The 14,270-nt window shown below is 34.0% G+C and overlaps 1 protein-coding gene across 4 annotated transcripts in view; it reads left to right on the top strand.

Annotated features, from left to right (window-relative positions):
- The window catches only part of LOC115449826 (sphingomyelin phosphodiesterase), a 21,930-nt gene extending 7,660 nt beyond the window's left edge, over positions 1-14,270 (top strand). For 2 of the 4 annotated variants that reach the window (XM_030177752.2, XM_030177817.2), the window contains exons 2-12: positions 8,049-8,142; positions 8,345-8,826; positions 8,901-9,132; positions 9,252-9,412; positions 9,638-9,810; positions 10,338-10,532; positions 10,929-11,182; positions 11,295-11,404; positions 11,487-11,671; positions 12,213-12,404; positions 14,095-14,270. In XM_030177752.2, the coding sequence (XP_030033612.1) occupies positions 8,076-8,142; positions 8,345-8,826; positions 8,901-9,132; positions 9,252-9,412; positions 9,638-9,810; positions 10,338-10,532; positions 10,929-11,182; positions 11,295-11,404; positions 11,487-11,671; positions 12,213-12,404; positions 14,095-14,164 (2,121 nt within the window). In that variant the 5' untranslated portion in view covers positions 8,049-8,075 and the 3' untranslated portion in view covers positions 14,165-14,270. Of the gene's footprint in view, positions 1-8,048; positions 8,143-8,344; positions 8,827-8,900; positions 9,133-9,251; positions 9,413-9,637; positions 9,811-10,337; positions 10,533-10,928; positions 11,183-11,294; positions 11,405-11,486; positions 11,672-12,212; positions 12,409-13,626; positions 13,702-14,094 lie in introns of those variants that run through there. The other 2 variants (XM_037442618.1, XM_030177962.2) reach the window with 2 other exon arrangements.

Genomic DNA, 14,270 nt, shown 5'->3' with positions numbered 1-14,270 from the left:
CTGTCACCCACGTGTTAAAGTAAATTCATACGATAAAAATTAAAAGTAAAATATTCGCACATTTTAGATACACATAGGTTTAGATATTATATTATTTTAAACTTTGTTAGTCTGAGCTAATGTCCGCAACAACTAAATCGATATTGACTGAACCTTATTGGCTGGTAAAGGCCTTTAATGAGCAAGGCAAATAATATTAAGGCCCCAGAAGTATTCCCAGATCAGAAAAAATATAATAGATTATGATTCATTATGATCTATCAGACATAAAACCCAAAGCCGCTTCCACTCCACCACAAAAATGGACAGGCGTAAGAGGTGTTAAATTATGGAAGTACATTCCGACGAGAACATGTGCTTACAAAAGGTGAAAGTAAGTTCGATGAACTAAACGAAAGTTTTACAAAGGGTGTCTGGACGCGCGTAAGGATCATCTAGAAAGTAAAAGGTACTTACACAAAAAAAACTATTATAGGTTGTTTCGTGTAGTGTAAATATATTGCTTACCTACAATTTATAAACATTTTATGCAGAAGGCACGCTTTTAAACAAAGACTTATATAAAAATAAGCGAAATGCCGTGTTTACTTACTCATACATACAAATGCGAATTTTTGTTACAAAATGACTAATCTATGTATATCTTTATTTCCAAGCTTTTTCATTTACGGCCACACTCCTTTAAAGTCGCAAAGTATAGCATTTCAAAGTATAAATTGGTATATACGATTGCTTGCATAATACTCCTTAAATGTAACTTGCTATTACATACAGACTCGTTTTAAGTCAGTATCCACATAATTTCCCTTCTCACCTCCCCGTGGGAATTGATTGTGTAGTTACTTGTGAAGCAATTGCTGAGCATGAATGTACGTGCTGCGACCATTCTCATAAAATTATTGCCTCGTGAATACTAAAAGCGAAATACAAATACCATTATTTTAAGAAAAAATTCATTAAGTAATTATTAATATTAGATAAGTACGGGGTGGACTGAAGTGTCGGTCGTGTGAAAAGTCATAGTTACAATATCTACTTACAGTTTACAAAGTTACATTTTTTTTATAACTTATATCGGCTAAACAAAAATAAATATAAGGTCCCACGTAAACGAACATAATAGCTCTGTGAAACACCGACCTTCCATGCACTCTGCAATTGCTGAACACTGAAGAAGGTTCCAATCATTATTTACGACTAGACTTCAAATCCTTGCCAAAGAACATCGATTCCTGCCTAGGATGATCCGCGAAGCTATTGAATTTAAAAACATCTGAATTTCAATACAGAAGATGGTAGAAAGCTTGCGCATGCCTGGAATTCTGTCGTACTTTTAACTAAATAGCCACCCAAAAGACCGGCTGATCAGACTTCAAGACACTGTGAGCATAAATCGGAACATAAATAGATAAAAAAAAGATATAATTGTAAAATATAGGTAGATATTGTAACTTTGACTTTTCGTCGACCAATATCTCAACCTCCCCGTGATCATGACGGCTGCAGTCTTCGAAACGTTGGGAGAAAATTATAATATAAAAAACCGCGATAAAATCCGAAAAATAGTTAGTTTCAATTTCTAACATTCGCTTTAACGTAAGAAATCACTATTAGATAAGTACATAATCTTGAAGACGTTTCGATGTTCGTTTTCATGGAGTTAATGTTGTTGATAAATATGTTCATATGACTATTGTATCGTATCTATAAATGTTTATAAACAATGGTTCTGTTACAAATTCTTTGAAACAGATAAGTCACCTGTATTAAGTATATGAAATTATAAAACAAAACATTGTAAGACAGCTGACTTACGCAAGTACTGGGTAAGTACCACGGAAATTGCAAATTGCGTTATTAGCCGTTATTCTCTCCCTACTTCGCTAACGCACCAATACCGAGCGAAACACCAAGCGTCGAAGTAAACGGAAACGAGTTATGTCCGTATGCCTATAAAGATTAAAAACTATATACAGCATAATAGGAAACTGGACTCAAATAGTAATCTTGTGAAATCTGTTGATACATTTATTTCGATTTCAGAAAGTTTTGTGACACAAGGATGGTCTTATTGATTTAAGTCGTAGCGTCTACGTAGGTAGACATAAAAAGTCACTTTAAATTATTTTTATTCCGAGTAATGTCATAAGGACAGATTTGATGTTCAAATAAATCATGATAGCTATGATACCAATGACAAATTATTTACTAATAACAGTATTAAAGATATCATTTTTTTATTATAGGTAGAACCTATAGGCCAATACGGAAATAAACACAAAAGTGAAAGTGGATAATACGGTCACCTTTGGACATAGCAATCGGGGACTGTCCATATTGGGCTTCGATCATTTTGATAATAACTATTATCCTTCAATCTGTATTTAGGTAGATATACCAGGAAATCAGCAATCGCTTCTTGAGACTATGCTTTCCTTTATTATTCTCATAAATGAATATTCTTTGTTTTGCTAGTATAAAACGAACTAAAAATGTATGATATTGAGATCTTTTTTTGTTTCAAAAACAGCATATTAAGAAATCAATTCGTTATTATAAAATACAGTATAAAAAATTCTTTTGTATCACGTACATCAAAGTGGCCTTTATTATACGTCAAAACAAATTATAAGAATATTTATTATTTCTAAATTGTACCTATTTAAACTAATTATAATATAACTACGGATAATTTAATTTAATTAGTATTCTGTAATCTCATTTGGAATGAAACAAACGACAAATTAATCACCGACCGCAGGTTTACTTTTTCCTGTTATTTATCCTGTTAGCAATGAATAAAGCAGAGGTGAACTTGTAATTATTTTTACAATGGAATTTATAAAAATGTCGCAAACTCGAAATACTTAACTATTATTTAATTAAAATAGCTGGTAAAATAGTTAATAGTAATAAGCAGTATTTATCCCCTGTATAGATTGTAGGTAGTTATATATTACAATTCAATATTTATTTCTGTATTAGTCCGCTCCCACAGTACACATTGTGAAAAATCAAATAGTTATCAATATAACAACCTTATTTACCGAAACAACCCAATGGTTGTTTCGGTAAATAAGATTTCAAGGTAGTTTAGTGTACATCAACAAATGAAGAAAACATTTTATATTTTTTTCATAATCCGTTAACTTAGGAATAATTTATAAATAATAAACCTGTACGCCGAGAAAATATATAGTAGGAGCAATTGAAATAAATTTAACAAATTTTTAATAATAGTACTTAGTTTAAATTATTATTTGTAGAGAATCTTATGTACGTGGCAAAACAGATATTTTAATTATAGAAAATATAAAACCTTTGATAGAATCAAAGCAAATATGTGTGTGCCAAAAAATAAACTATATAAAATTGCGACTTGTTTAACTTGATATATTTAATCGATTCCTAATGTTAATGAGGCAACGAAATACGGTAAATATGTAGTATGATATGCCGTATCTATTAGCTGTGTTGTTAGCCACAGAGCCCGTATAAAACCACACTAAAATTACAAACATAATATGGCCTGTATTTTAACATTCCTCCTCGCATTCCAACATGTATGAAGTAAATCTAAATCGCTTATACGAGCACATGCCTACTCGAATTGTAACTGAATCCTAGTGAATCGCGGATGCCGTAAAATGTATATTTGCTAGGTAAAAAACAATTAGATAATTTTCTTTGAAATTGATTTCAATTTATTTATACAAAGAAATTAAACTCTGCAATAAACGATTACGGTGAGTCAGTAGTTCCACCTTTCTCTAACTCCATAATAATTAAGTATAGTTACGATCCCCTATGCACAACATTATACAAAATTATTGTATATCACCTTGCGTACATTAATTTCTCACTGTCTGTAAAACAACAATTGAACCGAGTCTATCTAATATAACATATTAGATATACGGGATAATATATCAAAAAATATTTTAATAAACATAAACGAACTGGCTGGAACATTTAATTAATGGCGTATTTCCATAAATCTAAGAATAGGTTTATATCATGATATGGGTAGGTAGTAAATTTTTAAAATATATTTCATAAGGGCGTTTTAAAGAACAGTGAGGTTTAACTTTTTCAACAATTTTTTAAAATTCATTACCATTTATATTGTAATAATTTTTTTTCGTGGTCGTTGTTTCACGACTGTGTCGCTCCGTACATCCGCTTTTACTAGTGTCTACTCACTTTTCATGACATCAAAATATTTTTTTATTAAAGGCCTAGCCCTCTTCTGATACAGAAACCGGCAAGAAACTATTTATTCTGCCCACGTTGAAGCAAAAGTATGAGGTCACACGCACACACTCTGACAAAACATAATGGGATTATAGAATAACGTTTAAAATTGATTGTGAAGGACCTAAACTGTAAATATCAATAGATATTGTTTAATTTTAACAAGTTTTTTAAGGAGAAATTATAATATTCAATGGACTTGTTTTATGGTGTAAAATTATTGACACTAGCAACGCTATAGAATAAGAACATTAGATCCGTTCTATTTTTCGCTGAACTACTATCCTGCGAAAACATCATTATGTATGTGCCTACTCGTATGTAAGTCAAATGCTTTAGGAATAATATTAGAATGAGTGTTTGTATTCCTGCATGCACGACGTACCAAGCTATACTAGGTCTGCAGGTGCAGCAGTGTGTGCTTTACCACCGTCACTTTCCAACGAATTCAATGAAGCGCGGAGAAAGTGGCGACCTCCATGTCCGTGTACAAGTGTCGCATCGCTCGCAAAAATCGCTGACTCATTATATGACGTATACGTGTATTATTAAATGAACATGTATATTACAGTTTTATATAATTACATGCGTTTACATCTTTCATACTCGTTTGTGGAGAATGTAGACTCTACATTGTAGAGCCACGACTAAGGCGCTCGCGAAGTGTTCTGCGATGTAAATAGAGAGACCATCGCATAAAAGGAAAAAAATGCCGATTCCAGGCAAATGACATGTATTTTTTTGGAATCGTACAATGCAGAGACATAACAGTTTTTTTTTTCCTTATCATCAGTACTGATTTGCCAATAAGTAATGTAATGTAATCGATGTAATAAGTGCGGCAATAGCCTAGTTGGTTGTGGAACGGACTGCCGAGACGAATGTCCGCAGGTTCAAATCCCAAGGGCACACACCTCTGATTTTTCTAATAAATTATGTGTGTATTCTTTGTGAATTATCGCTTGCTTTAACGGTGAAGGAAAACATCGTGAGGAAACCTGCTTACCTGAGAAGTTCTCTATAGGAATTTCGAGGGTGTGTGAAGTCTACCAATCCGCACTAGGCCAGCGTGGTGGACTAAGGCCTAATCCCTCTCAGTAGTAGAGGAGGCCCGTGCTCAGCAGTGGGCAAGTATATAATACAGGGCTGATATTATTATTATTATTATTAATGTAATCGAGGATTTTTTTTTTGATAGAACATGGGGGTTGGCACAAAGCGTGAGCTATACATAAGGAAAGTGTTCATTCGCCACTGCTTAACATAGCTCGGTAAATTGACAACATTGTACTATATATTCATATACAGGGTAGTCCAAAATACTTTCCTATAGAATTTTGATTGTTACCTGACGAGAATTCTCGACAGTCGCTAGAAGCATGTCTGTACAACTGTTTTAACTGAACGCATGCAGGCTGACCAAGGGACGCTTAAATAAGCCGCTTTACCGGAAATTTATCTGATTTACGGTGATCGCTAGTCTGATATCTCCCCCACCATGTCGAACCTGGTAACTGAATTCAGAAACTTGTGGATTAATATTAAGCTGGCACTAAACCAATGAGCTGGTTTAAACTAAAACGTGCCACATAAAGTTTTTACAAACCCAACATGTCATAACTGAAAACTTTATTAATATTTGTTTATTTTAAATGTAAAAGTAACTTGTATAGATAAAACTTATTTACGTAATTGCATCAGAAAGCCTTATAAGTTCATGTAGGTTTATGAAAACACGAACATTACATAATATTTTTAAGTGTCATGTTTCATTTGTTTAATGGGAGTTGTTTATTTACAAAAATGTTATTCTTATTAATACAGATATAATAATAAAAAAAATATTATCATAATCAGGGTTTGCTCCCCGCTTTTGAAGGTTATTTGTTAAGGTTATCAAGACTTATCTTTAATTTGAAAATTATAGAGCAAGAGCCCGTGAACCCCAGACCTTCGTTATTTTATAAAAGCTGAAAGTTTGTCAGCGCATGCTCCCAACACAGGTAACAACGATGGGCCATTATGAAGTTTGGGCTACAGTGGATCTAGTTTCATCAAATAATAAAGTGAGATTTTATGGTATTACCTTCAGAAAATTATTAAAAATCACGTTATTCATTGACAGACACTTAACGTCGTGGCAATCCCTTGCCGGACACCCTTAATGTTCATTAAATTATAATTTTGTTTACGTTATAGTATAAAAGCTGATTTTTATATATAGTACTTGGGTAATAAGTAAATTATGTTTCCTCGTTAGTCAGACGTTTTTGATACACACACACCTTTAGTACCGTGTACCTGCCAAAGCCACTGTAGCCCAAACTTCATAATGGCCCATCGTTGTTACCTGTGTTGGGAGCACGCGCTGACAAACTTTCAGCTTTTATAAAATAACGAAGGTCTGGGGTTCACGGGCTCTTAGACTATTATATTTTACAAGAGTTTATAGTATTTTGACATAACTCTTCCCTGTTGTCAAATCTAAAAACGTCCTCCAATGCATTAAAATAAAATCATCGCATTATCTGTTTTCTACCTTAGATGTGTATAAATAAAACTATGATACAACTACCTACATGATTCTAGAAATACGCATATCTGAACAATAAATTACATACGTGTACAGACTGCGTCGTAATTATAAACCATCCCGTAAATTAATACTACATGCTTAAGATAATGGCTACCAGATTACCGTTACAATTTACTGGTTACAGTTTTAGTTCTATATTTATAAAACAAAACTGCAAACAAAAAAATATATAATCTTTCCAAAAAGAGAAACTTAAAGCACAAAATGAAGATAAAATTGTTACGTAAAATGTGAGACTCGGTACCGCTGTTACTTTATGACGTGTAAGCCTCAAATAAATATAATGAAGTTGAAATTTATGTTAAACGAATGACGAGTTTATGGATAACGAAATTTAATAGATGACCCTTATTTAATTTATATGACACATAAACGTAGGTATAAGGTAGGATATAGGCCATCAAGACGACTTGACCTACTTTCACTATATTTTTTGTATATGTTGTGTAGTTGATTCGAAAGTTTCATGGGTTGTTTAATTTTTTATGAGATATTTAACGTATTTACCCCCGCCCATCTTAATTTATTGTGGACAATGGTTTTAACATTCTGGAGACCTTTTATTGCCATCTGCGAGATTTGTAGTTTAAAGTCGTATATGATATACATAATTTACTTAATGGAGTACCTTGAAGCTCCTTATAACAAATAACATAATCTGCTTCCCGTTTAATGTATTAATTATAGCCATAATCTATTGCGAATGCCGTATACTAATCATATTATCTACAGTGCCTGAGCGAGTGGACGCCAAAGAAGACTGCGATTTTTTTTATCAGAATTAGACTCGATTTTCGTTCCGAGAATCTCCGTATTGTAATAGATCGTAATTGAGTATTTCCCATAATAAATTGTACGTAACTAAAAATAGTTTATACGAAATTTTCTCCCATCTATCTATTTTTGCCTTAATACATTCATTGGATCAAATAATAAATATAATAATGTTGTAGGAGAAGCAAAAAATAAATACAACAGAAAAATTTAAAAAAATATTTCGGTACGTACACTTATTTTAAGAAATGCTCAATCACAACTACCTTTATACAGATTAAAGACTCATAGTGGCTCACTTCATTCCGCTCTCATCCCGGTTTTACCTGTCCACAATACTTAAAGTATAAAAAATCATAAAATATTCTTTTTATTGGTATAAAATTATTAAAATGATTGCTAAATATATATTTTTTTGTTTCAGTCATTCCGACTCCTTCAGCTTTCAGTTATGATTATTAGGATATCATGGCTACTACAATTTCTATCAACTGTATTCATAATTACACAAACTTTAGGTAAGTTAATTATCCTTTTGTGTTTTGCAACGATAAGAATGAAATATCGTCGTATTTGTCATCAGCCATAAAAAATAATTTATTCAAAAACATAGTGTTATAAAACAAATAGAGTGTATATGTTTGCTTGCACATATAGGCAGTAATGTAATTATTGCATATTCGTACACACTTCAATGAATTCTTAATTTATTTTTTGTAGGTAGCCCTATATTTCTTCAAAAGCCGGGTACGATCGGTCGTCCAGTAATCAAATGGAGACCTCCAACAGACACTTGGAATTGGACGACCACGCCGAGGAACGAAGAACCGTTCTTTGTACCGGCAAACTTTAGCCACAAATTGCCTCCATCTGCCAATGAAACCGAACTGATTGCTCACATGACGGCTTTGAAAAGAAACTACTCTCGCCTCCTTTGGGATAATGATAAAAGCACTAACCTGCCAGTCTTCGTAGAAAAAGCATTAAAACTTCTCAATTTGAAACAGGTTTATTATGAGGTCGAACATTCTGTTATGTCGAAGGTATCGTGCACGGCTTGCAAAGCTGGTGCCGGATTACTGCAGCATTACATAAGACTCGGTAAAAGCAAAGAAGAAATCAATAAAATGATTTATCAATTTTGCGTATCATTAAAAATTCAATCAGCTCGAGTTTGCGAAGGCATAACAAGATTATTTGGCGTAAGTAGTTAAGATATGAATTATGTTATAAATTAATACCGAAACATTAAACATGACTGTATTACCATTTACAGAGTGAGGTGGTATATGTTTTGAAACGAATCACTATCGGACCAGATGAGATATGCAGTTTTGTGATAGGCGACGCTTGTGGCGACGTTTATAACCCTTACCATGAATGGGAGGTTGTCTTTCCACCAGTCCCCAAGCCAGCGATTCGAGCTCCAGCTGTACCTGATGATAAGGCTCCTACCTTTAAAGTTCTTCAAATATCTGATACACATTTTGATCCTTATTACGCCGAGGGTAAGTAGATAATTAAGAACTTATATTAAAAATATTAAGATCTATAATTTGCAAAGTCATTTTATAAGTCCTGACTAATATTATACTGTACTAATGACTATGTTAATTATTGATTTCAGGAGCAAACGCAGAATGCAACGAGCCCCTGTGTTGTCGAGCGTCGAGCGGCCCTGTGTTAACGCCAGGCGGAGGCGCTGGCCGGTGGGGGGACTACCGCAAGTGCGATACTCCAAAGAGAACCATCGACCACATGCTGAAGCATATCGCTGCTACTCACACTGTCAGTTGATGAATTGTTAATTCTTAGTTAAATTTTAATGCTGATTGCCATAGGTTATTTTGCATGAGTTTTCGAAATATGATTATTTCTACGTACATGGACATTTGAAACAAAAAAGAAATATCATTAATGTTACTAAGCTAACATGTACGCGTAAATTTGTTGTAGAACTTATAATGTTAAGAGTGTGTATTACAAATATTATTTACTGTATATTGATTTTAGGATATAGATTACATTTTATGGACAGGAGATTTACCGCCCCACGATGTATGGAACCAAACCAAGGAAGAAAACTTGAAAGTTCTGCAAGAAACTGTAGCGCAAATGTCCGACATGTTTCCAGGCGTGCCTATTTTCCCTGCTCTTGGAAATCATGAATCGTCTCCAGTTAATAGGTATGCATTGAAACATTTTTCGTATTGAAAACATCCTATGGCTGTGTTTCGAAATTTAATTATTAATTACATTATTTTAGCTGGTTTTAAATTACTAATTAAAAACCAGAGCGCTAAACGAAATCGATGCGAATACATTTGATTTTATTGACTCTACCATTATAATAAACAATCTTATGTTTTTGTATGATTCTTAAATAACATGTCCTGAAAATACTATAGCGATTCATAGCGTCACTGTGTAAACAAAAAATCACAAACATCTATTTAAAATCAGATATAAACACAATTATTTCCTATGGGAGCAAATTAACAGGATAGAAAATAGCCTATATGTTAATCCAGGACATGGTTTTCTGTTATGCCTAATTCAATTTAATCAGTTTATTTCTAACAAATATCCAAAAATAATCATAATATTTCCTAATTATAATATTAGTAAGAGTAACATAAAATTAAAGATGAGAAGAAAGATCCATCAACTACTTAGCATATTGTTTTTATAAAACTTATCTCTTTCATTTTAGTTTCCCGCCGCCTTACATTTCATCGCCGGATCAGAACATCTCGTGGCTATACGACAAGCTGGACACGCACTGGCGCGAGTGGCTGCCCGCGGGCGTATCGCACACTGTCCGCCGCGGCGCGTTCTACTCGGTGCTCGTGCGGCCCGGCTTCCGCATCATATCGCTCAACATGAACTACTGCAATAATAAGAATTGGTGACTTATTTATCTCCTGCCCTCCTATTATCTTTAAACGTGATTAATTATTCATATTTAAATATTAACTTTGTTATTCAAAACGTTATATACCTACGTGCTTTAGAGGTAGAGACCTAAACGGTGTTTCGATATTTTCTAGTTGTTTAAAGAATCTTGCTAAAACTGTTCTAGAAGTTGTTATGATATATATTTAAGTGAAACTGTTTTCGCACAAGCGGCCTTAATAAAATATTATAGGTAACTAACTTATAGAAATCACTATTGAGAATGGGTTCAATACACTCGCACACGCGTCGGCGTAGAAAATCGTTTATAAAATATATATGTTGAACTACGATAGTACTACTTACAGTACTGGAAGTCTATAGGTAATATCTTCTTATTTGTTTTAAGGTGGTTGTTACTGAACAGCACTGACCCAGCTACCGAGCTACAGTGGCTGATCTACGAGTTACAGTCGGCCGAGTTCAGCGGAGAAAAGGTTCATATAATAGGTCACATACCGCCTGGTCATTCCGACTGTCTAAAAGTATGGAGCCGAAATTACTATGCCATTATAAACAGATACGAATCTACAATAGCAGCCCAATTTTTCGGGCATACACATTTTGATGAGTTTGAAGTTTTTTATGATTCTCATGACCTTGGTAAGTCTATTTATGCGCAATTTACTTAATTCCATAAAAAAATATAATTGTCACATATATATTTTTTAATACGATATTAATAATAATTGAGTACATAATATGTTATTTGCAGGTAGAGCAACGAGCATAGCATATGTTGGTCCATCTGTTTCGCCATACTACGATTTGAATTTGGGGTATCGGATATATTACGTGGACGGTGACCACGACACAACGACTCGAGTGAGATAAATACTATTTTACAAATTAAAAGCTTACTTAATAACTCTTGGTATAGAAATACAATTTATAAATATTGTTTTAGCAAGTGGTAGACCACGAAACATGGATAATGAATTTAAAGGAAGCTAATCTGTTTGGATACCCGATATGGTACAAGTTGTACTCGGCCCGATCTGCATACATGATGCCCGCGTTGCGACCACAAGACTGGGATAAGTTTATCGACGATATGACTTCAAAGGAAGACGTATTCAATTTATATTACAAGTAATATCCTACTTCTTTCCTCATTTATTATTCACAAAACTTTATGTGATATCTATCTATTTATTTATAATAGTTACTTACATACAGGGTCACTTTGACATTGCATTAATAAATTAAACCACATACTTGTCTTTACCTTTGCTAACATAGAGCCAAAAATCATCTACAAATAACGAAAATTGTTGCCACAAACCCCAGGTTCAATTATTTTCTGATAATTTTTTAGTTTAGTGCGAATTTTCCATACATATTATTTTGGTGCTCTTTGGTGCAAATATTGCGTGTCTGTGTACACTAGCGGCATTAGGGTGTGTAAAATTTAAATCCATTCTTATCGATATTTATTTTCTCCGAGACTATATTTTTTATATAGATCAACGGTTTGAGTAACATATCATAAGTGTTTATTGTCAAAAATATAAGTATGTGATTTCTTTAAGCAACGCAATGTCAAAATGATACCGTTTGTAGTAAAAAAAAAAACAATACGTAATTTGATGTGGAGTTATTAAAAGAGCTAGTTTTAAACATGACATTATAGACATTACTGGAAGAATAGTCCTCGCCGAGGCACGTGCGACAGTGAGTGTCGCAAGCGGTTGATCTGCGACGCGCGTTCGGGCCGATCGCACGACCGCCGCGCGCTCTGCGGCACGATCGAGGCGCGCATCGACGGCACCTCCCCCGCCCCGCAGACCTGGCGCGCCTGGCTCTACAACGGACTCTCAGTCTCGTAAGTCACTCATGTCTCGCCAATCACGCATCCCAGTTCCTAATACACCGGTTTAATAGATTTATTTTTAAGGAATAGCGTACAGTCTCAGATCATCGCAATGCACGCTAGCCCTTGCACTCTTCACGAATGTACATAAGTTATAATTTCAATAACTCATCAGTCCTATTATCTTCATTACATTAATACATATTTGTATTCCTATATACTCTCTTGCATGTAACAAATTTCTATTAACACATCATCCTTCTTAATCCTGGCATTTATTTACTTATATTACAATAAGAGTTTAAGACGATAAAACCACGCATAATTTGTACTCGTCTGCACGAGAGAGGGCAACTAGTTTGGGGGCTATATAGGGATGTAGACACAGTCACACATGTTTCGGTCCGACCCGGGATTTAAACCCAGAACCTCAGCGCGGTAGTCGTAATAGTACCTCCATGTACAATTATTACAACTACGCTAAGTACATCATATTGACTCAACATCCAAGTGACTCACTTGCTAGTAAGCTGGCTTAAACCATTGGCTAGCTATTAGCGATTTCTCAAAGTTCACTTCCATAATGAATTAATTATACTTTTCTTTATTTTTAATATCGAAATATTGATTTAAGTATTTGCTGTTAGAATACATACCTTTTAGAAATAAAAAAAGCTGATGTTCATAAGTACACTAACTATGGAGGTAGATACTAGATTGTGGTGCACTTGACTGTTGACCCGTATCGATCTTGCTCGGTATCACAATCTAATAGCCTTTACCCTAATCGCAAAGTAAAGAAAAACAATCAAATGGTAAGTTCTGTACCCTTGGCATATCTTACTTAACAAAGGCAATCCATTTAAATGGATCTTGAAATTAAACTAATTTTCGGATTCTATCGCGGTTTTTTGTATTTTATTTTTCTCCCGACGTTTCGAAGGCTGTGCAGCCTTCATGTTTCCTTCGTTCTTCAGTCGCCCCCGTAACCATGAAGGCTGCAAAGTCTTCGAAACGTCGGGAGAAAAATAAAATACAAAAAACCGCAATAGAATCCGAAAATTAGTTTAATTTCAATGTCTAACATTCGCGTAAACATAAGAAATCATAAATGAATCTATTTCTTTCTCTCTTCAAAAAATTTGTACAAGATATAATCCTTCAACGCTATCAATAACTGAATATTTCAAGCTTGTCTCAATTTATAATTTTGTAAATATTTTTCTTTATACAGAAATGAACCTAGCGTACAACAAGTTTAGTTGGTGGTGGTGGTTATGTTACAGGGACAAGGCGAGGGTAAAATAAGGTTGGTGAAAAGTTTAATAAATTGTTGTACATAAACTATGATTTATTTTTATAAGGTTAATTTTGCTCAATGCTTTATTAATATATGAGTTTAATATTTGGACTACACTTAGGTAGGTATTGATATTTATTACAATTTACATAATGTATAAAACACGCAATTATATCGGTGGTCAACACAAAACACAATCCAGTGGCATCGCCTCTACAGGGTGGAAAATCAGTGGGTGAGGTTTGACACTCCCATAGGATGACTCCTACAATGAATATTATGAAATAAATTCAATGATGAGTTACTTTTCACCACGAGTGTCACCGAATATAATTGCTTGGATTTATTACTTTATATTTTATCTATGTTACAGTTTTATTTATTGTGCTTGGTTTTTTACAGGATGTCAATGTTAATGCAAATACCTCAAGTGGCCTACCAGATACCCAAGTTCGTGATGGGACTCGGTTGAAAATTATACTCAGTCAGAGGAAGTGAAATCGTACCACCGTATAAATCATGACAGTCATACTACACATACCACAATCGAGTCAACCATTAAGTTGCATGTTGCATAC

This window comes from Manduca sexta, chromosome 25 (genome assembly GCF_014839805.1).
Source record: "Manduca sexta isolate Smith_Timp_Sample1 chromosome 25, JHU_Msex_v1.0, whole genome shotgun sequence".
Lineage (NCBI taxonomy): Eukaryota > Metazoa > Arthropoda > Insecta > Lepidoptera > Sphingidae > Manduca > Manduca sexta.
The sequence above is the reverse complement of the archived record's forward strand: the minus strand, read 5'-3'. Positions and strand labels throughout refer to the sequence as shown.